General features: G+C 33.5%; 1 protein-coding gene across 2 annotated transcripts in view; it reads left to right on the forward strand.

Annotated features, from left to right (window-relative positions):
- Positions 1-26,077, forward strand: part of LOC118739708 (transcription factor EC-like) — a 35,636-nt gene extending 9,559 nt beyond the window's left edge. Inside the window, exons 2-6 of one of the 2 annotated variants that reach the window (XM_036471212.1) lie at positions 6,635-6,655; positions 22,877-23,021; positions 24,596-24,837; positions 24,901-25,065; positions 25,168-26,077. In XM_036471212.1, the coding sequence (XP_036327105.1) occupies positions 6,635-6,655; positions 22,877-23,021; positions 24,596-24,837; positions 24,901-25,065; positions 25,168-25,974 (1,380 nt within the window). In that variant the 3' untranslated portion in view covers positions 25,975-26,077. The remainder of the gene's footprint in view (positions 1-6,634; positions 6,656-22,876; positions 23,022-24,595; positions 24,838-24,900; positions 25,066-25,167) is intronic. The other variant, XM_036471213.1, reaches the window with a different exon arrangement.
- Positions 26,078-26,731: the final 654 nt, after the last annotated feature.

Genomic DNA, 26,731 nt, shown 5'->3' on the forward strand with positions numbered 1-26,731 from the left:
ATTGAGTGCAGTTTTTATACCCGAGCGCACTTGCGCTCAAGGGTTTTATAATTTTGTTCACCAAACGGTTGTTTGTAACAGCCAACACGAATCGAGATAGATATAGACAAATGTATACTAAAATGATCAGAATCAAAAGAGAAGTCGATTAAGCCATGCCTGTCTGTCCGTCCCTCCGTGTACACGATAATTCGAGCTGAAATTGAGATATCTCAACGAAATTTGGTATTTACCCATGGTAGGTTGGTATTGAAAATGGGCGAAATCGGACCGTAACCACGCCCACTTTCCATATAATGCTAGTTTTCAGAAATACGAAAACTGCGATATTTTAGTAACTACGGAAGCTTATTCACTGAAAATTTATATTTACAATGCTTCTTACACGTAAAATAAGAATATTATACTTTTTTGGAAATGGGCATAGCCACGCCCACTCATGATTACATGTGTATATCTTGGTAGCCGCTACACCAATGTCTCCCAAACTTGGCACAGTTGTTCGCCTTGGTACAACATAGCAAACGGCTGAAAATTCTTAAAATCGGACAATAACCACGCCCACATCCCATATAACGGTAATTTAGAGAAATGCGAAATCTTCGATAAATCAGTAAATGCAAAAGCTAATTTATTCAAAATTACTGTTTGCAATAACTCTTTAACAAAAAACACATTTATGATAAAATTTTGAAAAATGGTCGTGGCACCGCCCACTTATGACCAGGTACATACATATGAATATCTCGATAACCATTCGATCAATTTGTACCAAACTTGCTAAGTTTATTTCGCTTACTACATAAAAGCAAAACGTTAAAAAACTTTTGAAATCGGACTAAAATTACTCCCACTTTTCGTATAACGGTAAATTTCAGAAATTCTTGAAACATCGATATTTCGAAATTTAAGGACGCTAATTTACTCAAAATTCATACTAACAACAATCCATTGAAAAGAAGTAACATTGTTATAGAATTTTGGAAAGTGGGCGTGATACCGCCCACATCTAACTATGTTTATAAGTTAATCTCATTAAGTATAACTGAACATACTATCGAAATTGTTAAAAATAGGGGTAAAACCACTCTTCTTACCATGTAACGGTAGTTTTCAGAAAGGTGAAAAACTAGATTTAATACTTGCGCCGGGTATTAAATGTTCGGCTCCACCCGAACTGAGACTTTTTTTTTGTTTCTTGCCGGCGCAATCCACAGTGGCACTTGTTGGCAAGGGTCATTCTGCGTTGAATTTCGTGGCTGATATTATTATCGGTATTCATGCTGAAATTACTTCTGTCAACAGTTGACAGAAGGTACATCGTCTTGTCCTCGTTTGCCAAAACGAACCGTAATAATCACTTTGAATTAATTCAGAATTAATCAATAGTTCACTTTACCAACAACTTTAACCTCAGTTTATTAGCAATAGAAACTTCGCATCGCTGTATAAATTTTGCTTTTTAATATCTGTACATATATGTATTTGAAGATGAGTTGAATCCTGCATATAGATATATTTGTACTTCATAAAGCTTCTGTGAAAGAATTCCTCGCTTATGCTTGTTCGACAGTGCATATATCCAACAAGTGGTTACCCTTCCGGATGTCTGTTATGTGTGGATATTCACATAAGTATGACAATGATTAATAAGTATGTTTGCATGTATGTATGTATGTCAATGTGTATATACGTCTATGTTCACGTACCTATGGTATGTTCATAAAATACATTATTTTGGCGCCTCCCTGTATTACCCACTTTTGTATTCGCTAATTTGTAATCAAGATCTGATAAGCTTTCAATTCAATTGTCCCTGAATGTGAATTTTCAATCAAACCCAGTCAGCAAAATATTCGGTCACGTATTCGGAAATGAAAAAAATTCCGTATAAAAATTGGATATTTTATCCGTTTTCTGATTCTATTTTTCGTCGTGTTTTTCCACTAAAGTGTGTATACGAAACATATGTATATCTAGAAAAGCACCGAAAACTGTAGTAAAATGGATAAATTTTCTGATGATTTCCGGGAAATTTTCTGATTCGATTGTTTGTTTAATACGCTCCCGTTCATAGATGCTTTTTTATAGTTGCTAAAATCCAAACAAAAAAAAAGAAAAATTAAATTTAGCAATTATTTATATTTTCACAAATATTTTTTTTTTAATTCATGTTATAATGGTGCGTCTGACCTTCTGAAAGCTAACAAATAGTAGTACGCTCCTCTGCAATTTTTCAAATGTTCAGTTTGAATAAATACAGTGCACTCGCGGTAACTCGAACGTTCGGAAACTTGAATATTTTTTTTACTCCACTGACTACTTTAAAACTCGAAAAATATATGATTGCTCTAAGCCTCGAACAAAATGTTGTTGTTTTTTTTTCATTTCCTATGCGAAAACATATTAGAAACTATTTGTTAACATGTCCACATCACTATTAGAGTCTTACTCTAGCTAGTAGCTGTACAACTGCCGATGCTTACACTGTTGCTGATAGATGCGTAAATTTTCATTTAAAGGCGCCTTACTACGAACTGACTGACGGACAGACAGTAAGGGCTTAATCGATGTCTCTCCTCATTCTTGTGTACATTTGTCTACGTACATATATTTATCTCAATTCCTTTAGGCTGTTACAAACAACCGTTATGTGAACATAGTGCACTCTGGTATAAAAATACATAACATTTGAAAACTCGAACAATTCGTTAACCCGGACAAGTCTGGTTTTCATTAGTTCGAGTTATCGCGAATGCACTGAATTTTAAAATTATTGTTTTCATACAACAAGAACGAACAATTTTCGATTACGAAAACTAAACGAAAGTTCAAGGTAGAGCTGTCAAACTATCGACGATACTATCGATAGTCTGGTCACTTGAAATAACTATCGATGGTTTTAGTACTATCGCCACTATCGTTTCATTGATAGCATATTCCAGCGCTAGGAAAGGCTTTTGACATTTGCACGTATTAGTTCAAGGGGAACAAAAATTGACAGCATTATTTCATGAACGAACAAATAAGGATCACCCAGGACAGTGTGCGAGAAAAAAGTATTTTTTTCGCAATATGAATGAAACAACCGATTAAAAAATGACGTTATCAACTATTATTTTTTATTTTTTCTCAAATGCAATTACAAATACGCGGTTGCCGTGCTACGTGATCTGTTTAGTTGGTTCATGGCATTATTTCTAAAAGCGCCATTCTTTATTTTAAGCGCGGGAATAGCAGAGGTTACATTGCCGTCTTAAGAGCGTGTCAGACCGGGCAATGCAAAAGACTGTCAAATTGAGAAATTTCAGAAAGCAGTAGCATGAGCAGTGGCACCTTGCATGTAAAGTGTCTTTCGAAAGAATTTTTTTATTTCCGAAAGGCGAATTGCTGGGAAAATTTATAAAATCGTTTTTGACTGTTTACACGGCGAATGAATTTCTAGCAATATTTCTCGATACTAAAATAAACAAATTTACAAAAGCAAGATAACGAAAAATAAATGGATTTAAAAAAACATGAAATGGGTCGATACTATCGATAGTATCGATAGTCACTCTTAAGACTATCGTAAAACATCGATGGACTTGACTATCGATAGTTTGACAGCTCTAGTTCAAGGCGTTTTCTATCATTTCGGGATTAAAAATTGTTTGTTGTTGTTTGTTCGGGATTCACAATAAGCCAAATCTTGGAAAAGACCCGCGAGAAAAGGACTCACCACATATTTGTCGACTTTAAAGCCGCTTTTGACAACACTAACAGGAGTTGCCTATACGCCGCTATGTCTGAATTTGGCATCCCCTCAAAACTCGTACGGCTGTGTAAAATGATGTTGAGCAATACCAGCAGCCGCCACCAGTCGGCCGCTGTGATGTAGTGGTAAGCAGTGCACGCTTCCACTCCGCAACGCCTGAGTCCAAACCCTGGTCAACAACAGCAAAGCAACATCGCAAAAAATATAGAAAAAAGGTTTTTTCTTAACAGCTGTCGTCCCTCGGTAGGCAAACCTCGGAGTGTATTTCAGCCATGAAAAACAGCTTCTCATAAAAATACAATCGCCGTTCGGAGTCGGCGTAAAACTGTAGGTCCATCCGCTTTGTGTGACAACATCAAGGCGCACGCCACAAATCGGAGGAGAAGCTCGGCCAAACACTAACATATGTGTAAGCGCCAATTTATTATTATTATTATTATTAATACCACCAGCTCCGTCAGAATTGGGAAAGACCTCTCCGAGCCGTTCGCCACCAAACGGGGTTTCAGACAGGGTGACTCCCTTTCATGTGACTTCTTTAATCTGATGTTGGAGAAGATAAAAAGTGCTGCAGAACTGAACCGCTCAGGAACAATTTACTACAAGAGCGTGCAATTGCTGGCTTATGCCGATGACATCGACATCATCGGCAACGAAAACCGCGAAGTCTGTTCTGCCTTTTCCAAGTTGGATAGGGAAGCAAAGCGAATGGGTCTGGTGGTAAACGAGGACAAGACGAAGTATCTCCTGTCATCAAACAAACAGTCAGCACATTCACGCCTTGGCCCCACGTCACTGTTGACAGTTACAATTTCGAGAAAGTAGAGAATTTCGTTTACTTGGGAACCAGCATTAACACCGATAATAATGTCAGCATGGAAATCCAACGCAGAATCACTCTTGCCAACAAGTGCTACTTTGGACTGAGTAGGCAATTCAGGAGTAAAATCCTCTCTCGACGTACGAAAACCACGCTCTATAAGTCACTCATCATGCCCGTGCTGGTATATGGCGGAAACGCATGGACAATGACAACATCCGATGAGGCGGCTCTTGGAGTGCTCGAGAGAAAGATTTTGCGGAATATTTGCAGGCCTTTACGCGTTGGCGACGGCGAGTACCGGAGACGATGGAACGATGAGCTGTATGAGCTTTACAACGACATGGATAGTGCAGCGAATTAAAATACAGCGGCTCCGTCGTTCGAATGGACACCGACGCTCCAGCTCGGAAAGTATTCAACTCGGAACCCGCTGGTGGTAGCAGAGGAAGAGGGAGGCCCCCCCTGCGATGGAAAGATCAGGTGGAGAAGGACTTGGCTTCACTTGGCGTTTCCAATTGGCGTCAGTTGGCACAGAAGAGAAACGACTGGCGTGCTTTGCTGAACTCGACCAAAATCGCTTAGGCGGTTACAGCGCCGAAAAAGAAGAAGAAGAAGGGATTAGAAAAATGTGCAAAAAACGCACTGTCGGCAAAACGTACATTTTTCTATTTGCTGGGTTTCTAAACGTACATATCCGAAATTTTAGGGCATTTTAAATACCTCGACGCCAGCATCACCTTGCGAGTCCAAGCAATCATACAAACCATCTACGTTGTACTGATTGATAAGACGAACCTTTTATGGATTAACTAAAAAATGCATATGAAATTATACATTTTTTAGAATTTTTCATGCATTGGGAGTTTTGGTGAAGATATATTTTAATGTGTTAATAAAGGGGTCATAAGCATTCGTTTGCTGTAATTGTTGTTCCCTTAAATATATATCTTGAGGGTTAAGGTATAATTTGACTGAACTAGAATTGCTAAATGGAGGATAATATTGCTATTTCGCACACCGTCTTCAAAAGAGTCACAACTCAAAATTTGGCATTTTTGAGATTATGCGCTAAAAATGTACACAGAACTTTTAGTTACCTTTCAGCAAAAGCTGGAGCAAATTTTTGTTATAATTTGTTAAAAAAGCAAACACCTAAGCTAAAGTCGCCCTTGCCCATATGATTATCATGTGCTAAGAAATGGTTTTTCGCATTTTCTGGCAAGCGTTTTATTTTTAGTTGTAACTCTTTTGAAAGCGGTGTGCGATTTGTTGGGTTGCTTGCTATAGCTCTCGTCAATCGACTGGTCCACTAATCGGTTAGTCGATTGATAAAAGTTGTTTCAAAAAAAAGTCTACATCATTTTATTGACTTACCATTTCCTTTCGCTAACCGCTCTCAACCAACTAGTCGACTAGCCGTTCATTTTCGAGTAGTTGTTTCCTTTCAATAAAGATTGAGTTAGTCGATTGATAAAAGTTGTTTCAAAAAAAGTCTACACCATTTTATTGACTTACCATTTCCTTTCGCTAACCGCTCTCAACCAACTAGTCGACTAGCCGTCCATTTTCGAGTAGTTGTTTCCTTTCAATAAAGATTGGGTTTATGTCTATATATCTTTATTACTTACACTCATTGACAAGACCCAATCGAAAATTTCGCTTACTCGATTTTCAGACTACTGGAAGGTGAGCGGTTAGTCGAAAGTGAACGGTTATTCGAAAACGAACGGTTAATCGAGTAACTGCTATTCAACTATCAACCGACAAGAAAGTTGCTAATCGAATAGCCGGTTACCAGCTTTTGCCTTGAAAACATTATTTACATTAATACAATACATACATACATATATGTATATTTATTTATATGCATACACACACATATGTATATGCGAGTATTTAATATTTTAAATATGTACGTTTTGAAAAAAAAACATAACCTTTTTTAGAAAAAGTACCCATTAAAATCACATTTAGACATTCAAATTATTTGTATATTTAATTACTATTTAATATTAATTTGCTTCTACTTTATTAACAATTTATATTGTTTGCAGCTCCTCTTGTTTGACAGTGATGTAAGTGCTAAATTATATTTAATATTTATATAAACATGTATGTACATATGTGAGAGCATCTCAAATTAATAAAATTCTAATTGCATAATCTCGCGCCCTTTTATTTGCTTTGGCATATGTACATACATATATTCATAATTACTATCAAACATATACACATTCATTGCTTGCAAATTTTTCTATGTGCATACACATTTAGTTATTAAAAATTTAGAAACCAAAATTTGAGAAGGCTTTCTGTAGCTTTAGCTGAATTCCTCACAATATTTTATCGTTCGATTCGTTTCTATACGAAGTAGGAAATACATATGTAGCCGTAAAATAAATTATTAACTCTTCAATGGCTGATTATCTATATGATGTGAATTTATTTAATCATTTATTAGTAGACGATAGTACTTCGCACATATATGCTAAGTCCTAAAACAAGTTCATCAGTAAATATTTGAATCAAGTATATCCCTCCAAATTTGATGTGTTTTAGTATTTTAATTTTAGGATAGCAAAAACACAAATTTACATATCGAACCCCAAATGTAATAATTTTGTTCAATAACCGGATAAAATTCTGCAACAATGTTCAAACTCCTTGCTTTTAATTTTGGAAATCTTAAAATTTTCAGGGTTGTAAAATAATCATAATTTTTTAAATCTTACCATTTCATCTATACTGACATATTCGCATTTGTTCGTCCTACTGTAATCTATGTACAATGATTTTTATTTTTCAAGTTTAACCAATAAAAAATTAAAAAAACAATAGTTAACATTTGATTTTTTTCGATAAAAAAACAATGAATATTTTATGATTTTTATTTTTTTCGCGCTATACTTACTATAAAAAAATTTGATATGAAGGGATTGGTTAGAATGGGACAAGTGCTAACTTTGCCGTTTAATACTTACCTAAGAATTGGAAATAGGGATTTTTTAAAATTAATTTAATTATTACATACCCTTGTATAAAATGCGTAACCAGACGTCCGATAATTAGGTTACGAATGTGAATGATAATGAAATTGAATATTTTAGCAAGTGTTAATTATGTTACTGTATATTTTAAAGAAACTTATAAACGCGACAAAATGACGTTTTTAACAGTTTTAACTTCGCTTTAGTTATGTAGGTCAGGCGAAGTAAAAAAAAATAAAAATTTTAATAGGGAAGCAGACATGCGAATGGTCAATTATCAATATATACATATGTACGTACATATTCGGTTCACTTGTCTTCACTCAAGCTCCTGTGGCAATTCTTTATTTAAGAACCTTATTGCCTTAAGTCAATCTAAGGCAATTACAAGCAATTAAATATTACCAAATCAGACAATATGTATGTATATCCACTGCCATAAATACTAAAGTTCGTTAAGAAAAGTGTTACATAGGCAAACAGGTTCGGAGTTATTGAGTCTATAGTTACTCTTCTTATCAGTTTTGAGGAATATAGCGACAGTAAGTAAATAGTGAAACAGCGCAATTTTTGTTTTTTTTTTTCAAGAATACCGTTAAGTTAGAGGTAATGTTCAAATTTTTTTAATGTAATGTAGAAAAGTGGTTTTTTTCCCAGACTTTATCAAAGATCTTTTTTTGATGGAAGATTACTTCATTTATATTTATTTAAATTTTTAACAAATTTGCTCTAGTTGATTAGGCCATACGAATTTAAAAGACAATTTGTATTACCATCATAAAACAGGTTATACATAAAACATTTGATTTCTAAATAACCAATATTTATAAACAAAACACGTTTCTAGAAAACTAGCAATTAAGGTTAGAAACGAAAAAGCCATAACTAAACTGTCGTAAAAAATTGTACATATGCAATTCTATTATGTACGTATCGCACACATAAATACAAAATTCTGAACGTAAAAATCTCAACATTTCAATGCCAAATAACTGATTACGTGGAAACGATTAAATATTACGAGAAACTTTACTTTTACTTCAGAGCATATCTATTTCAAAGAAGAATTATTGAAGTTTTTTTTTATAATTTAACATTTCTATTGGCGAGTACATTAGGGTGGTCCCCATTTTTTATTTTGAAATCAAAAATGTTTAGAGGTCGCTCAAAGCGCAAAGTTTTCCATGTATTTTATATGGGAAAAAACAACTTTTCGTACAAATGGTATAGAATTCTGGAAAATCAATATTTTTTGATCGGAAAACTCTGGTTCTCTGCAGGAGACTTCCAGTAATAATACCCCATTGTTTATTTAACCATTTTTGATACTAAAGATTTTTTATTGGTCCCCCATTGCATTTTCTGGGGTTTTTGGCGGACCTATAAAATTTTGTTACAAGTTGTTTAAATATTTAATGATTTCAAAAAAATAATAAAATTGTGGTATATTTTTTCGGAATAGAACAATCCTAGGGGTGAGAGCATACAAATTCCAACTTTACTTTTAAACAGGCATTTTTGTACACTAGGGTGGTACATATATACAAAAATATTTTTTAGTTATGACACTTTGTATTTTAAAATACCGCACTCGCCTCAAAAATTATGCAACCTGTTTTTGCATTTTGAGCGTACAATACTCCTTTTCTCTTACAAACAAGATTAGTTGTCCAGAAGCGCATTAATATCGGAAGAGACATATCCATACTGTTTCAGTTTATAAAAAAGGGATGTACATTAGGGCGGGTCGAAAATCTAATTTTCTCTCTCTCTCTTAAATCCCTTGGTAATAGTGAAAATATATTGTATGTATCATGAAGTCAACAACAAGCCTGCAAAATATTAGTCATTTATTTTAATTGTAAGAGCCCGCGCATCGACGGCCAAGTGACCCACAGCACACTAGTCGATTTTGTTTGTTTTGTTTTTTGTTCAAAATTTTGGGTTCAGCAAAAAGGTTTGGTCCATATTATTAGATAATGAATCCGTTAACGCAAAAGATAAAGTCAATATCATTTCTCGAAGCCCTTTAGCTTATCCTTAATTTCAAAGTTATCTTTTTTCAAAAAAATTTTAATTGTTCTCTTGATAATTGCACTGGCCTATAGTCAAAAAGAGATGTAAAGAACAGCATTAATATTGCAGACGTGCATTTAGGTCGCTGGTTTAAAATATTCTAATCTTTTTTAATATTAGCTATAGTTTGCGAATTTTTGCAAATTTAGGAACAATTTCGGTAGCTCTAATAAAAAAGCCATTATTTTCCATCATCGTGGACAAATTTTGTTTATGCAAATGAGTATGGAAACACTGAACAGGCACAACTTCTAGAAACACTAATTAGTTTACTTAGGTTTATGCATACAATACAAAAGTTGCAAATATAGGAAGTTTACAGAAATTTTTGTACATTCGTGGCCAATAGCAATTGGCTTAGACCTAAGACATCATAATATTACTATGCCAATACGGGCAAATGCCTTTTATTTTCCCCCATACAAAATCGGCCCAGCCTAATGTTATATTATTTTTCGATTTTGGAAAATTGTGATTTGTGAACCTTTTGTATTTAGTGTGCTATGTATACATGTGTTTGTATGTAACTTCCTAAACGGCTAATATTTGATTGTTGCAATTACATATTCGTTGCGATTATGCGGAAATTAGACATCGACATGAAAATTTGTAAATTGTGGGAATAGTATTTTTAAAAGTTGAAATGTGTGCCCTTAAATTCAATTTAAAGTCAGTTTTTCAATTATAGTGCAATATTTTTATGTTAATGTATGAAAAGTTTTAATAATTGCGATTGGAAGTACATATTATTATAGGTACATAGTATATAACTACATAAGTATGTATGTATGTATGTATGTATGTATGTATGTACAACAGCAACATTGTTATAACAAACATTGATCTAACGCACGTGTATAGAGCGAATAGCTGCGAGTTACACGCCGGCCGGGCCGAGCCGAGCTGTTACAAATGTTTATTGCTGTATTTGATCCACAACGAATGAAAACATCAAATCACCGACGAATCCAAACAAAATATTTGGTGGGGTGGATAGCAGGTTAGGTTCGCTGTAGACTTGCTTAATAGCGTTGTGGAAAGTTAGGCGGTGGCAGTGGGGTGGCAAAAAAGGCGGTTGACATTGGCAATGTACGCACGCATACACGTATGAAGCACGTTCTGTCCGCTTTTTGTTGTTGTCCGACTGCATTGCGTATTCGTATTTTATGTCAAGGTTTATTTTAGCGTGTTGATTGATTTTTAATTTTTTTTTTATTGTGAACTAAAAGCTTCGTATTATTCGCTAAAACTTTTGACTTATTTTCTCAACTAAATATTCAGCTGCTTTTATTTAGGAAAGAATCCGTTTTCTGAACATTTAAATTACATAAGTCGATATGAGTCATTTACTTACATACATATATACCAATATCGTTACCTTATTATATAGAAAGGCCTTATATAAAAAATGTGTGTCTCTACAGAGCAGTTACAAAGTTATTAAGAACTACAGTTATTAAGTTGGGAATTTCTACAAAATCCTGGGTTTAATAAACACTGAAATGGATTTAATGATGCAATAGTTGTTTTAAATTTTTATCATGCCTTCAGTAAGTAATCTACCGACCTTTATACAAAGCTGAATTTCGAAGGAAAATGAGTTAAGGGTAAAATTTATTTTATATAAATTACTAGCCAACCGAAAGTTTCGAAAGACTTCGATAAGCGCTAATTCATACATGTAGAGAGGAATGAGTAGTAGTAGTATTTGTTTAAATAAAATAACTCTAAAAAAATTAGAACAAAGTTATCTTTAACAAATATATATAGTGGTCGAGGACTAATGATAACTTTTTCAAATTAATTTAATTTTTTTTTTTTTTTATAAAAATATAGTTCGTTCTATAACAAAGACCATATACAGTGGACGTTCAATATAACGAGTCATTTGTTGTTCGCTTAATTCGTAATATAGAAAAATTCGTTAAATCGAGTGATTTTTTCCCCGATAATAAATACCATCAACTTTTCAATTAAATAACTAAATGTATTCATTTTAAAAAATATAGATTATTTTTTATTCAACGACAACAAAATTCGAACATTTTATGTATTTATTTTTTAACCGACTTCTAAAAAAGGAGGAGGTTATCAATTCGTCGGAATATTTTTTTTTATGAATGTTACCGCATAACTTTGGACCACGTCAACCGATTTCGATAATTCATCGGAGTGTCTCAGAGGTGGTCCCATACTAATCTGGTTTATATTCGATCATTGGATCATGAAAAAATTAACGGTACTCCTAAATTTTTATATGAGAATTGAAGTCGGTTTTATTTTTTGCTTAAAAATTACTTGTTATAGAAAGTCTTCAATTCGCGTCTGCTTTTCAACAGTTTCCAAGCTTTCCCCCAGTAGTATTTTTTGGAAATCCCTTAATACCAAAGGTAACTTGATTTTGAAACAATCTACATATTTTCTGCAGTTAAATTACCGTTGAATTAACGAAAGCTTTGCTTTTGCAAAGAACTCGCAGTTTCAGCTAAAAACATAAATAGCGTTCGTTATATCGAAAAATCTGTGGTCATAAGCAGGGTTAGGATTGTAAGGCATTTGCCTATTTTGTCTAATCTAATCTTTCAACTCTCGTACTGATTTTATTCATTTCTTCGAACAGTACGCTAATGTCCTGATTTTTCAAAATTTGTACTGATTTGTACTAAATTTTCAATTATGAGAATTCGGCTTCCCACCGAGCTTGATACTCGGTAACTCAGTGTTCGGTAATTTTTAAATAGCTTCAAAAAAAGGAGAAGGTTATCAATTCGTCGGAATATATTTTTAACTTTGGACCACGTTAACCAAAACCAAAGGTAGTCCCATACTAATTTGGTTTAGATCCAATCACTCGATCATAAAGAAATTAACGGTACTCTTAAATTTGTATATGAAAATTTAAGTCGGTTTTGTTTTTTGCTTAAAAATACTTGCGTTTGTGTAATATTTTATGTATTATTTACACAAACAAAATACTTTTGGATTTTTTAACGTTGGAACTTCCTTAAACTGTACTGTAAAAAGTGACAAGAAAATAATTTAATTATAGTTGACATGTTTCAGATAATGTTTGATATGCGCGAGAAATTAGATCAATCGTTTTATGGGAATATCGCCGAGTCGTTACGTACCAGTTGCGGTAATATGTTGGAGTGGCATTTATTTAAAAAGAGGGCTGACGTTGCTTCCTGGCGTAAAGAGATAAGCCGACTTCTAATTAAAATTTTCCAAAGCGAACTCCAAATTAAAAGTAATTTTAAAATAAAATGTAAATAATTCTTTGACTATTTAAACACTGAAAGTGGAAATGATTTCATTACTGCTGTTCAAAAATGTCATAAATATTAAATTATTTATTGGTTCCTGTGTATAATGATATTATAAGGGTATATTATACTTATGGTGACCATTCGTCCTTTATTTTAAAGGACAGTCCTTTATTTTAACCCCCTGTCCTTTATAATTTTTGTCAAAATAAAGGACGCCATTTGTCCTTTATTTCTTAAACTGTCCTTTAAATTAGCTTTGGATTTATCAGAGGTCAATTTTTAAACATAGAATATGAAAAAATAAAAATGTCCATAATAAAACAGAATGAAAACCTTCGTCAGTTTGCTTCGCACCCCACTCAAGGGTCACGAATCCTTGATAATACTGATAAGGGGAAATTTATGTAATTGAAAAAAAAATTAACTAATATTTAGCCATTTTCCCAGAAAAATTAATATGCTTAGAGTAAAATTCATTGTTGACAAAAACACTGGGAAAGTTGTGCCCAGGATCGTGTTGCACGCTAAGTTTTTAGATGCACTGAAAAATAACAATAAACCTCCGCTCAATTATGATAAACGCGTTGTGGCAGCAAAGGATGGCGAAGTCTTTGATTATGATTTGGTTTCATTTTTCGGAATCGGTTAAAATCCGGTTACAGCGCCTTTCGAGAAGATGAACTTGTACAATTGAATAATATAATTAACTGGCAAATATTTGATCTAAATTACCATCATACAAGTTGTATGTTCCCATCTAAAATCATTGGGAAAAATGTCCTTTATTTTACGTTCGTTAATATGGTCACCGTAATTATACTACATGTTAATGTGTACACTCATGTTAAAACGAATAACATTTTTATTTTTTGTGAACTCTATTTTATTTTTATACGATAATATTTGTAAAAACAAGTACTCTGGCGTTCTAAAGTATTTTCTGGTACTTACATTCATAATTTTGCTTTGAATAAAAGTGTACTGAAAAGTACTGATTTTTATAGCGTGAAAAAGTCTAAGGTACTGATTTAGCGAAAAAAAAAAATTAATTCTTTAACAACATCCGTGTAAATATAAGTTTAAAGGTAGTGTCAATTTGGGGCAAAAAATAATTTGTTCACATTTTTCAATAGAAGATCGCTGTCGTCCCAACTTTTTTATATATTGTACCAATATAAAATTGAACAAATCTGTACAAATGTACCAATCCAGTGACACTGCCTTAAAACTTTGTGCAACATTTACAAAAAAAATCCACAAATTTCGCGCTATTTTAATTAGATTTCCTGGAAAGATTCTGAGTATGCAGTTTGTAGCCCATTCAATTCTAGTAGAATAAAGTACAAGTTTCAAATGGCTAAGGGTTGATTTTTTAGAATTTAAAAAAGCACAAAGTGCGAAACTAGGATTTACACGGGTTTTGTTAAAGAATTAACTATATTTTTATATATACATAAAAAAAAAATAAAAAAATTAAATAACAACAATAAAAATATGTTGGAACTTGGCAAAAAGAGGTTCGGCTATATTTTTGGACCACTGTATGTACTTTGCTATATATGCAATTGGACATGCCAATTGAACATAAAGCGATGTATATAACAAAATTCAAAAATAAATGCCTTTTTTTCAAAGCTCATTTAGCCTTTTTTCAAGTTTTTAGTGCCTTAGAATCCGAACCCTGGTCGTAAGCAATAACCTCCTAAGTCGAAAAACCTGAATTCGAGCAAAAACGTTTTAAAGATTTGGACTGTAATGTAAGGGTAGGGGAAACAAAAATATTTTCGTCTATATCTTTTTAAATAGCCTAGCTGGCGAGATGGGGATTTCACATACGAACGGAATATGTAGTAGTTGCAGTTAAGTCGACTTAGGCGGTTATTGCTTGTGACCACAGAAATAAAAAAATAATAATAAAAAAACGTTTGCACTCGTAGTACAGAAACAGCAATGAGATTATTTTGATGATTCGTTAAACCGAAAGTTCGTTTTACTGTACAAAAATCGAATTTTCAATCATTGCACAAAATTAAAAAGATCAAAAACGTTTTGTCAAAATTTCGGACTTTCTATTCGGAGCTTTTAGAAAGTTTTGGGTATGCAGTTCTATAGCCAATCCATGCCTAGTAACTAAAGTGTCATGAAAAACCGGTTCTCATAAAAATATAACCGCCGCACATATGTCTTATTCACTAAACTAGCGGGATAAAATGAAAAGTCAAAGCCATGCGAATAGCGTCAAAATGTCATGGCTTGCTTCTTAATAGAGTAGATAATTGTAACTAGCTCTTTGTTTTTTGATCTCTTTTACTAATAAAATAATATTAAGCTTATAAGTTGGCTAGTCCATGCAAGTCAGTTAGCTGTAGCAGAGAAACGTTTTTTTTATATTAAAAGTGTAACGGTGCGTCTATTGAAAAAAAAATTTTTTCTTGAGAAGTTATTCCTGGTAATTAAAGGAATAATTATTACATAATTTCTAAAATTCAATAAATGAAGTTTATATAGCTCTGTAAGTTCAACGTGAAAAGTTAGACTAGAAATTATTTTATTTTAATATTAATATTAAATAGAAAAAATAACTAAATAGTTCCGCTGAGTTTCGACTCGAAATTCATAAAATCCTCGAATCCAATACATTTTTTTTTTCATTTTTCCGCCATATTGGATTTATGAAACCTGCTTTCAGACTAGTAATCAGCCATATAAAAACCCCCGAGTAATAAGTTTCGAGCAAATTCAATAAATTTTTAAAAATTATTCCGACATATTGGTTCCGCCATTTTGAATTTTAAAAATTTATGGTCAGATTCATGATCAGCGACTCCAAACACCCCAGAGTAACAAGTTTCGAGCGAATTCAATAAATTTAAAAAAAAAATTGTCCGTTATGTATATTGGATCCGCCATATTGAATTTTTGAAACTTGACTGAAGATTTGTAATCAATTGCCCAAGAAACTAGTAGATACGAAGTGGTGTACAAAGATTCAGGATATTTTTAAATGACTTCAAACATTCAAATTTCAAGTTTGGTTACGTACCATCTTCTAATTAATCGTTTAACCACCTTTATGGATCTATTCAACTTGAAAATTTGCGGTTTTCATTCGAAAGCTTATACGAGACATAACACATTTGCATTCTCTTCTATATATTTTACAGATTTTTTTCATATAAGTGTGCATACATATCTACATATGTAGATACTTGTATTTTCACAATTTTTTTGAGCGGTTATTCACAGAAACGGGTTTAATGAGTTGTTCTTGACTCAAAAACAAAGTCACTTACCTCCACACGTACGGATGTGCGCAATTTTAATACTCGAATCAAAACATATGATACACACAATAGTTAATAAACTTTTAAGAAAATTTAAATAGCGTTGAAACATTCTAATTATAGTCTTCACTAAAAAATGATTAGCGGGAAGTACTTAAATTTGTAACGCTTGTGTGCAAGCAAGTGTAGGTTTCTAATTTTTCGAGATTATATGGAAAAGTAAAAAATTATAATATTCGTTTTTCGGGGCTCTGCAAAAAATACTTCATAAATTTATTTCATCGCATCGTCGTAATGTCGCAAATTTTAAAAGCGTCAAAATGGTTTCGTGGTGGTTGTCAATTAGCCACCTTTTGGAGCCCCAAATTTTTTTAAACATTATTATCCCATCACATCTAATTAAAACGATATCAACACATATTTACAACCAGTATTTACTAAATATTTTTACTGAGCCGCATTCAAAAGAAATCTCTAAACTACCAATTAAACATTTTAAAAATAATTTAAATAATAATAATAATTTAAACAAGTTTCGTTTATAAAACACTGCTAAATGTTCACTAATCTTTGGCGTACATAATATTTGCATATAAATCACTTTTAATTACACTATGCGACAGTCAAAATCGGGATGATGATTAAGTAAAGGTATGAATCTCAAAAATTTGCTCGAGAAAATGTCAAAATGAGATACCTTCACTTAATTGTGAATAAACGCGTCCATCGATTTTCATGATCTATGGCTCATTTTGCTTAAAGGTTATGTGACTTTGCGTGAAAGTAATACGACTTGCCTTTTTTCCGTTTTGGATTTTTTATGAATTTAAAAAATAAAAAAATTTAATATTTTAGGCAAAAAATATTTTTTTTCTTCATAAATTTATTTTTACCGGCAAAACTGTTGATTATATAGAAAAACGTTATATGAACAGATGAAAGGAATTGTAATTTTTAATTTTTTTTAAATTTGTTTGAGCAAAATCGGACTAGTGGTTCTCGAGTTATGTCCCTGTAGTCAAATAAACTAGTTGTAAACTACCTTACAACTAGTATGAACCGCATGCCCTACTAGTCAGCCAACTATCTTTTTTCCATGCAATCAACTGGTATTTTTAACATGGGGATGTCCTACGAGATGGCAATTGTCAGATTTCGGTCAGAAATATACCAGTATCATACTAGTTCAAAATAGACAGAAAAATACTAGTCTAATTATGGACCAAAACCACTACTTTGGGATTAAAAAATAAAATGAATTCATGAATATGCAATAAACAACTTTTAAGTACACTTTAATATATAACACATTTTTATTTAGCAGCCTTAGATTTGCCAATAATTAGCGTTAAATTTTTTGAGTATTAATTAAAAGAAAAAATAAATGCATAGATATTGCAAACTTTCGAATATAAATTTAAACTAATTTTTCATAAAGTGTTATTAAAAGGAAAAGGTTTCAGGTACAATAAATACTATATTTTTATCTTTTTTAATAATATGGAATATGCAAAGGAAAACATTTTAGTTAAAAATAAAATGAATTCTTTAGATAATTTTTGAGTGAACTAAAATAAAAATAGTAGTTTTCATTAAAATAAATTAAATTCATTAACTTTGCACATTTCAGTCTATTACTAAAAAAAATAATAATAATAACACTGGTCTACAAGGGTTTTGCGAATAAGACGGGACCTGGTGTTTCCGAACGGATTTTTCGTGCTGAACACGAATCTGGGGTCCAAAACTTCCCATCACGTCACGTTTTCGAGAAAAAAGGGGTTGAAACCCCTAAAAACAGCGTTTTTGGACATTTTCGAAAAATTGTAGAGCTGAACCCTGACGTGCTACAAACTTTGTATATGTCAGAAATTAAAGGCTAAATCGTGCCCTTTCGAATGAGCCCTATGCCGAATTAATCGCATGCACCCTTAGATCAGGGGGTGTATTTGTGTCTAGGAGTCCAGGGAAAATTGATCGCAGAAAGAATTTCATCTTAAACGACCATATAAATTTCTTAAATTTTTAAAATCTAACTGCAGATTCGTAATCAGCGACTTTTAATATAGTTAAAACCTTGGCATTATTAATTTTCTATGATCGTTTAAGATTAAATTCTTTCTGTGATCAATTTTTCATGCACCCCTAAACACAAATACACCCCCTGCTTTAAGGGTGCACGCGATCAATTCGGCATAGGGCTCATTCGAAAGGGCACGGTTTAGCCTTTAATTTCTGATATATGCAAAATTTGTACCACGTCAGGGTTCAGCTCTATAATTTTTCGAAAATGGCCAAAAACGCTGTTTTTAGGGGTTTCAACCCCTTTTTTCTCGAAAACGTGACGTGATGGGACATTTTTGACCCCGGATTCGTGTTCAGCACGAAAAATCCGTTCAGAAACACCAGGTCCCGTCTTATTCGCAGAAAAAAAGTTGAAATTTGTAGACCAGTGTAATTAATGTTTAAAATTTGAGATTTGGATAAGAATAAAATAAATAAGTAATTCAAGCAGTTATTAAATATTCTTAATTTTTGTCTATAGTTTGGCTTGTTGATATTAGAAATTTATCAAATAATTATATTAATAGTGTAATTAAAAAGTCAAAAATAATTGAAACTGATCAATAATAACAAAATAATGATGTAATTAAAACTAATGAATTAAACGGTTATCCAAAAAAACATGCCTTAATTAATAATCATTATAAGTATTAATCATTATTTAACCGGACTAGTATAACTGAATACGTATTCGATTTAATGGTTTACAATATACCCAAATAAAAGTTATAATATTTTGTGTACTTTATTGTAGTAAACTGTCGAAGTTAAATAAAACAGGGCCTGAATAAATCGTTTTGTACTTGGTACAAGTCTGGTCATTTTCGAACTAGTTCGATTTCAGTCAGGGAATTCTAGTTGTAAACTAGTATTTTTCCTGACTAGTTTGGGATTTCACTGCAGGGGTCAAAAAAAAGACCACCAAAGGTGACAGTTACTAACTTCAAATCGATATATCTCGATTCCTAGACGTGACCCTGCGAAACGCCGGGACACGTATAACTTCTTTTTTACCGATATAACTTTCCCCGGTAGTTTGAACCCTTCCCGATCACTGACCCCTAGCATTTGTCTAACAGTGTTATTTTAAATACTGCTCTGCGACCACCAACGTCAAGTTGACAAAAACGATTAAAATCGCCAGCCTTGGAAAACTGAGATATTCATTTTCTATATCGACGGCTGAGTGGGAGAAGGACCTATCTCAGTTGCCGTTTCAAAAACGCCCCATTTCAACATTTTTCCAACCTAATTCCGAAACAGGGTGGTCTTCACTCTTTGACCAATATAAGGAACCAAATTAAAGTTTAACGACAGCTTTATCCCTGGGATTAAAGTTTACAAGTATGTATATTGTATTTATCACATTTTTTAGCCTTTTTATGCTTTTGTTCAAAGGGAAAAACCTGGCTTAAAGCTTCACAGACATTACTCTCGCGTTTTGATGTTTTTAAATATGTATGTAGGTATGTACGTGCATACATATGTACTTAAATATGTATTTACTGACAACGTCATAGTAAATAATTTTCAGTGTGTGTACAATTTATTAACTTCTGGTTGTTCATTGTTGGTTCTGCCGTATGAGATATTGAAACGCACGAATGAATAAGTTTTAGATAGACTGAAGCTCACAGGCAGCATTAATAAGGTTGTATAATGTTGGAAATATAAATGGAGTCAAGGTATTTTACTACAATTGTAGTTTTTTTTTCTATTTTCCATCGGAAATTATTGGGAATTTTAATGAATGAAAAGTCGAAATTATAGTATTTGCCTAGATTTTTGTTTTAAAAACAGTGGAGTTAAACAACTAAGAATATGAATGGCTTTCTGACAATAAATTTGATTCCATCCCTGTCCTGTGTAGTCTGTTTGCTAAGCGGTGGGTGTGTAAGATGCATACGTACGTATGTATGTATGTATAATGCATGTACATGCATACAAAAAAAAACAAAAACAAAAAAATAATAGATGAAAATAATATGCAAATGCAAAGCAACCGATTATCGTATGAACATTTACCGCGCCATTCTAAGTGGCTATTGTTAATTTCAATTTCAAAAGGCTTATGTACATATGTATGTACACATTTACAAACATTCATACCATGCAGGAAAAACGTTTTTTAATACAGCTTCTACAAATTCAAAAAATTACTTCTTCAAAATTTCGCAGGTTCAAAAGCTTAGTTAAGTAGAGGTACATATATACGGGTACACATCTGTGTTTGTATAGAAAAGTAGCTTATGTCGAAAGGCTGGCTTTAGTATAATGCGGCATTCCCTTTATTTTTTAAACGACAAGGGATTTTTGAATGAGACTTAATCAGAATATTTGCTTGCTAGTATCGGAACTATTTATTGCGCGCTTATTTGCCAAAAGTAGTTCAACGGCTCCGCGACAGTGAGTCATTTGAAATTGTATGCTTCGAATGCCGATTTATACTAAAGCCAGGCTTTCGACATAAGCTACTTTTCCATACGAACACAGATATGTACATATGTATTTCGGCTGTGACGTACACTCAGAAAAAATGTAGCTTAATAGATATATTTCTCTCAACGCGTGATTTGGTTATAGTTACTGAAACATATTTAGTTAACTTAACTAAACTCTTTTCTCAGTGTCGCGCGAAGCCTGAGCCGATGGGAAATTAAATATTACTTCTTGACAAAAAAAGTGTCTGCATTTTGAACCAAACCTCTATATCCCTATGTTATTCGATGCCCTGAATGCGAATTCGAGGTCTGTTAGCCTCCATCACGTCAGGTACGAGGTCATTTGAAGGCCAAGTCGCGACAAAATCATTGAATAAACCTGACAATTCAATACTATTCTTCCGAATTTTAACTTGAAATGACCTTGGCACGACCTCTAGATGACCTTGAAGAATCCCCTTGGATTCATCGCAAGAAAAACGCATGTATATGAATTTTTTATTTTTATTGAATAAATTTTGTGTCATATTTGACCCTTAAATGACCTCGAACCAGATATTATGAAGGCCAAAATGGAGCTCGGATTCCCGTTCCGCGAGTCGAAAACCTCTAATATATGAATTTACAGGTTTATTCAATGAATTTTTATCTAAGTACTTGACCTTCAAACGACCTCGAACCTGACGTGGTGGAGACTAAAAGCTTAAACAGACGGCAGCGTTGATCCCGATTAACTTGGCCTTAATCCGGATCAACTGCAGTTAATTCCCGAGTTGATCCGGATCAACGCTGCCGTCTGTGTATGCTTTAACGGACTTCGGATTCGCATTCAGGGCGTCGAATAACATAGTGATACATAGGTTTGGTTTAATTTGCATCAACTTTTTTTTTTATAAACCTGTGTAATTAATGCTAACTAGTTATTGGTCTCAATTTACTAGAAATGCGCCAGTTCTGTATTAAGGGCCTTTCCTACAATGTATGTAGTTATTTCCACACTTAAAAGTGCGTTTGAAGTGGTATTAAATTCCAACAATAAAAAGTTATTAGCACGTATGTAATACTATTGCTGGTAGTTATGTATATTTAGTATTTACCTTGTTGACTTTCTAATAATTTGGTGGTAATTTTTATTTATATGGAAATATGTTTTTGGCACTATTCACACACGATCAACACATACATAAAAGTGTATGTTTAGCTGCGAGTAAAATAATAGCAGCAAAATTCAAAATGATTTAGAGTTCGATCTATAACAGAAACCAAATAAATAAAACTTTCAAAACTAATTAAACTTCAAAAAATGTTTCAAAGTTTTCACTGTGAGCATTTAGATAACAAGATGTTGCTTTCTAATATGACGACTAAACCATGTTGGGCATATGGAATCGGGCTTTGGTGCACAGCGTGCAATTCCATTTTGAACAGACTACTAAAACAGCATTTAAAAATTTTACGCGATATATGCGGAGTACCTGGGTACATAAAAAATACGGCTAATGAACCATCCAAATCAACTAGCGAGAGATCTTCTTAGCCCGAGATATGCAAGAAGACTAAAAAGAAAGGATTTTTCCGATATTATCAAATGATGCGCAATATAATAAATTCGGATATCCGCAATATCAATCAATTTTGGCTCTGGAATTCGTATTTTCAGACCGACTACCCAACACGAAATCCAGCAATAAGTGCCATAGATATATATGTAAAACAAAAATTCTAAGCATAGCATTATTTTACTCGCAACTGTGTATTTATCTTAAAACCAGAGGAAAGGTCCATCCAACTATGCACATATATACATATCTATGTTCATTAGGGTGGTCCAAAAAAAGTTAAGTCGGTGTTTTATATGAATAAAAAACAATTTATCGTAGAAATGGTATAGAATTCTGTAAAATCAATATTTTCTGTTTTTCTTCACCGCTTCCAATAATAATACCAATGGGGAAACTCATAAAAAATGGGTGTTAAAAAATGGTAAACTGAACAATTGGGTATTATTATTGGAGGTCCGCTGAAGAGAAACTTTATATATATTTTTGGACCACCCCAATGTGCATACGTAATAAATATTGTGATTTCCTAATAAGCATAAAACTATATTTATTATACATACTATGTATTTATTGCATTTAATGAAATTTTTTGTATTGGTGCGTTTTTTAACAGGCAGACGACTGTTTGTTCGATGCGGATCTTAAGTTTGATAACTACTCATCTGATTTAGGAATTAAACAGGAACCACAATCCTACACTGATGCTGAAATGCATGCATTAGCCAAAGATCGGCAGAAGAAAGACAATCACAATATGAGTAAGTGAAATCAAATCAAATATCTGCATGAAAAATGTGCGTTCTTAGTACATACATACATAGAATATTAATGCGATGTTAGTACATAAATGCAATTATAGATGGAGATTTTCACTTAAGCGCTCATTTCAAAAAATAAAAAATAAAATAAAAATAATAATAAAAATAATAAGAAAAATTAATAGAAGACAAATATCAAATTTCAAATATGAGCAGAAAATCGGTTAAAAAATTGTAAATAAATAGTTTTCGCAATTATTTTTACTCATGTAAATTTTATTTAATTGCCAGTAAGAGTAGAACTCCACAACACGCCTATCAGGCTTTCAACGCTCTCTCCGGCTATGCATGTATATGTTTTTTTATGTATTACGGCTTGGGCGCAGAAAGCCACAACGCCTAAAAAGCTTGTTGTGGAGTCCTACTCTAAAGCTTGGGCCATCAGGCTTTTTTTTTTTAGCAACTCCCCAACAAACTTTCCGCGCTTGACGTTTCTTACATTTTGTAAATTTAAAAAAAAAAATTATTTTATAAAATCAAAACCGAATTTGGGGTAAATTTTAGAATTTATTTTGCTGGCAAATACTCAAAAGTGTTGGGATGAGTTTTCCGACAAATGAGATATCGACTAATAAATGCGAGTTCGATAAAAGTGATACGTCTTTTATCATTTAATTTTAGTTGATTTATTACTTTTGTTCCCACTTTTCATATTAATGTTTATACACAGCCTTATCATGAGTTTCATTTTTCCCGAACCGGTTCACTTTTTACGTTTGGTTTTCATGTATTTACCTACTATGGGCGAAATAAAAATTTTCGAGTGAAAATTTTTTCGGGCGAAACTCAGTTTAGTTTAGTTTTAGCGTCTAAATTCTTTGTAAAATTCTCTTAGTGTATGGTAAGTTCTATCAATTGCCCTATTGCCCTGCTGGAATAAGTTAACTGTCAGACGACGGCTGAAATGTCTGCAAAGCCTGAACCAAGTCCGAAATTTGGCATCTTTCAGGCGTTTCGGACTTCGGTTGAGGAGCAGATTTCTTGCAATTGTACTAAATCTTCTTTTCAGGCTTGATAATAGTTTTAGTTATAGAAATTTTCACTTTCCACGTTACGCCCCAAGCCAGCCAGAGCTCTTGTAAGTGTGATTGTATGTAAAATAAATATGTATGTACATATGTACATTTCTATCTGCTAAGTATGTATGCCTAAGAATGTATATATATATCGTCGCTAGTCTCGCAATACCTCGTATCCGCCAAGTGCAATACCACGTATGATGCGGCACAGAATAAAAAATTGGTTTGGTTACCCCTTTTCAATGAGTGCCTACTCCGTAAATTTAATGGTGAATAATTATAGTATGAGCTTCAGTTCGATTAGAAATCCGTTCAGAAGTTTTTATGAAACTAAGTTTTTTGGTATTTTGTGAAATTTTCGGACTGCTCCATACGTGGCATTGCAATTGGCGGATACGAGGTATTGCGCGCCAAGCGACATTATACCAACTAATGAAAACAATTCTGCAATTATTTATTTACAATCATGAACATTAACACCTGACCTATTTGTAGTCGAGCGAAGGCGTCGTTTCAACATCAACGATCGTATTAAGGAGCTGGGTACCCTATTACCAAAAACAAATGACCCATATTACGAAGTGGTTCGTGACATTCGACCAAATAAGGGCACAATACTTAAATCCTCCGTTGATTATATCAAATGCCTGAAGCACGAAGTATCGCGACTGAAACAGAATGAAATGCGACAACGTCAGATGGAGTCACAAAATCGAAAGCTTTTGAATAGAATAAAGGTAGGCATGAAAGGTCGATAAAAATAATTTTTGCAAATTATATATAACGTTTTTGCCTCACAGGAGCTGGAAATGCAAGCCAAATCACATGGGTTACCATTAAGCGATTTCAATTTAACATCAGTGTCTGCTCCCCCGCCTGTTTCATATCTCAAAAGCCCCAGTCCAGCATCACCATCATCGCATAGCCATCATTCAACATCCTTAATACCCGATATGGTAGAAAAGGTATGTACATACATACATACATATGTATATGAAAGGGGTCCCAACAGAGTTGTCAACATGGTTTTAATACAAAATATAAATGTCTTCCTTATTATTTCTTAGTTATCAGTTATTACAAGTGAAGCCAGTCTCAGTATTACTCCTATTGATGACCTCATGGAGGACAGTAAGCATCCAGTACAAGGTGGCGATCCCCTACTCTCCTCAAATATTAGTCACTTCTTCTCGGCGCCTCACTCGCCAACTGCAGCACAATTGCATTGTTGTAATAGTTTCGATGGCAATGACTGTGTTGGCGACAATGGTAGTGACTGCCACAATCACAACTGCCACAACAATCAGCATTCGCTAGATGACCTCTATCAAAATGCTGTCGCTTCTTCAGCTGGCACTGCAGCGCACATTAAAAATAATTGTTGTGGTAGCAAAAGAAAAGGTATGGGAAGCGGCGCCTGCTGCCTGACGACAAGTTGCCATCAAACCAACCAACATCAGCATCAGCATCATCATCATCATGACCACCGCCAGGAACACCATCAACACTCCCAACTGCAACAACACTCGCAACACGCGTTAAAACATAGTTGCGATGGCTCGTTCAATAGCAATCACTATCTACAACACTCGCATCGCCAAATGAGTAATAATGACATCAACAGTCTACCTAAGTCGCCATCAACTTTGCAGCACGGGCGTGATCCTTTGCTTTCTTCCTCGCACCACCAACAAGTGGAACCAAGCCATCCTTTGAATGGCCTGGAGCATCATCACCATCATCTGCATGATGAGGACCAACGCCATGATGACCTTTCCAATGCCATGATGAGTGATTCTCTCTCGCTAGTGTCGTCCGCAACAAATGACCCAATGCTACTGTCGCCTGATTCCCTGGATATAGACCTGGCATGATACAAAATCAGGCAAACGCTCACAAACTTAATTTATTTTACCTGCAATTGTATTCTACAATAGAACAAAATATGTATGCAAATAACTGGCAACTCATGTGTATCTATACAAAAAGATAATGCAAGTACATTCTACACGTACATAATTTTGCCGCTAATGTACATTTGTAATTATGTAATATAACTACTACTGATTGTCTTAACAATACGTATGTTTAGTGCCGTAAGTATTGGACAAAAACTATGTACAATTGTACATGTCAGAACACATGTATTTACATGTATCCATACATACATATACATATATGTATATATATATCCATATACTAATATGTATGTATATTTGGTACTAACATGATTTGTTAATCGTTACATACATATGTATTTATGTAAAAAGTATGAGAAAGTGTTTTAGATTGAAAGTTTATCTTTATGTAGTTAAATTCGTAATACATACTTACGCCTATGCGTATAGAACTAATTATATATATGCATATGCACACCATTATTAAATAGTTTTTTTTCCTCCCCTAATAACATTGATTTCAAAGAAATTTAGTTATGCATGGAGAATAGCGTGGTTTGAAAATCCGCTTTTTTTAAGTTCTGAACACATTGAAAACGACGAGCTACCGACCACAGCTTCCAATTTGTCATCTTTATTATCTAAGCGCTTTGTCGATGGCGACATGATTTCTTTGAACGCGGCATCGACATCATGAATTTGTATGAGTTTGACATAAAAGAAGAGGAAGAAC

This window comes from Rhagoletis pomonella, unplaced genomic scaffold (assembly GCF_013731165.1).
Source record: "Rhagoletis pomonella isolate Grant_MI unplaced genomic scaffold, Rhpom_1.0 Rhpom_scaffold_00005, whole genome shotgun sequence".
Classification (NCBI taxonomy): Eukaryota; Metazoa; Arthropoda; class Insecta; order Diptera; family Tephritidae; genus Rhagoletis; species Rhagoletis pomonella.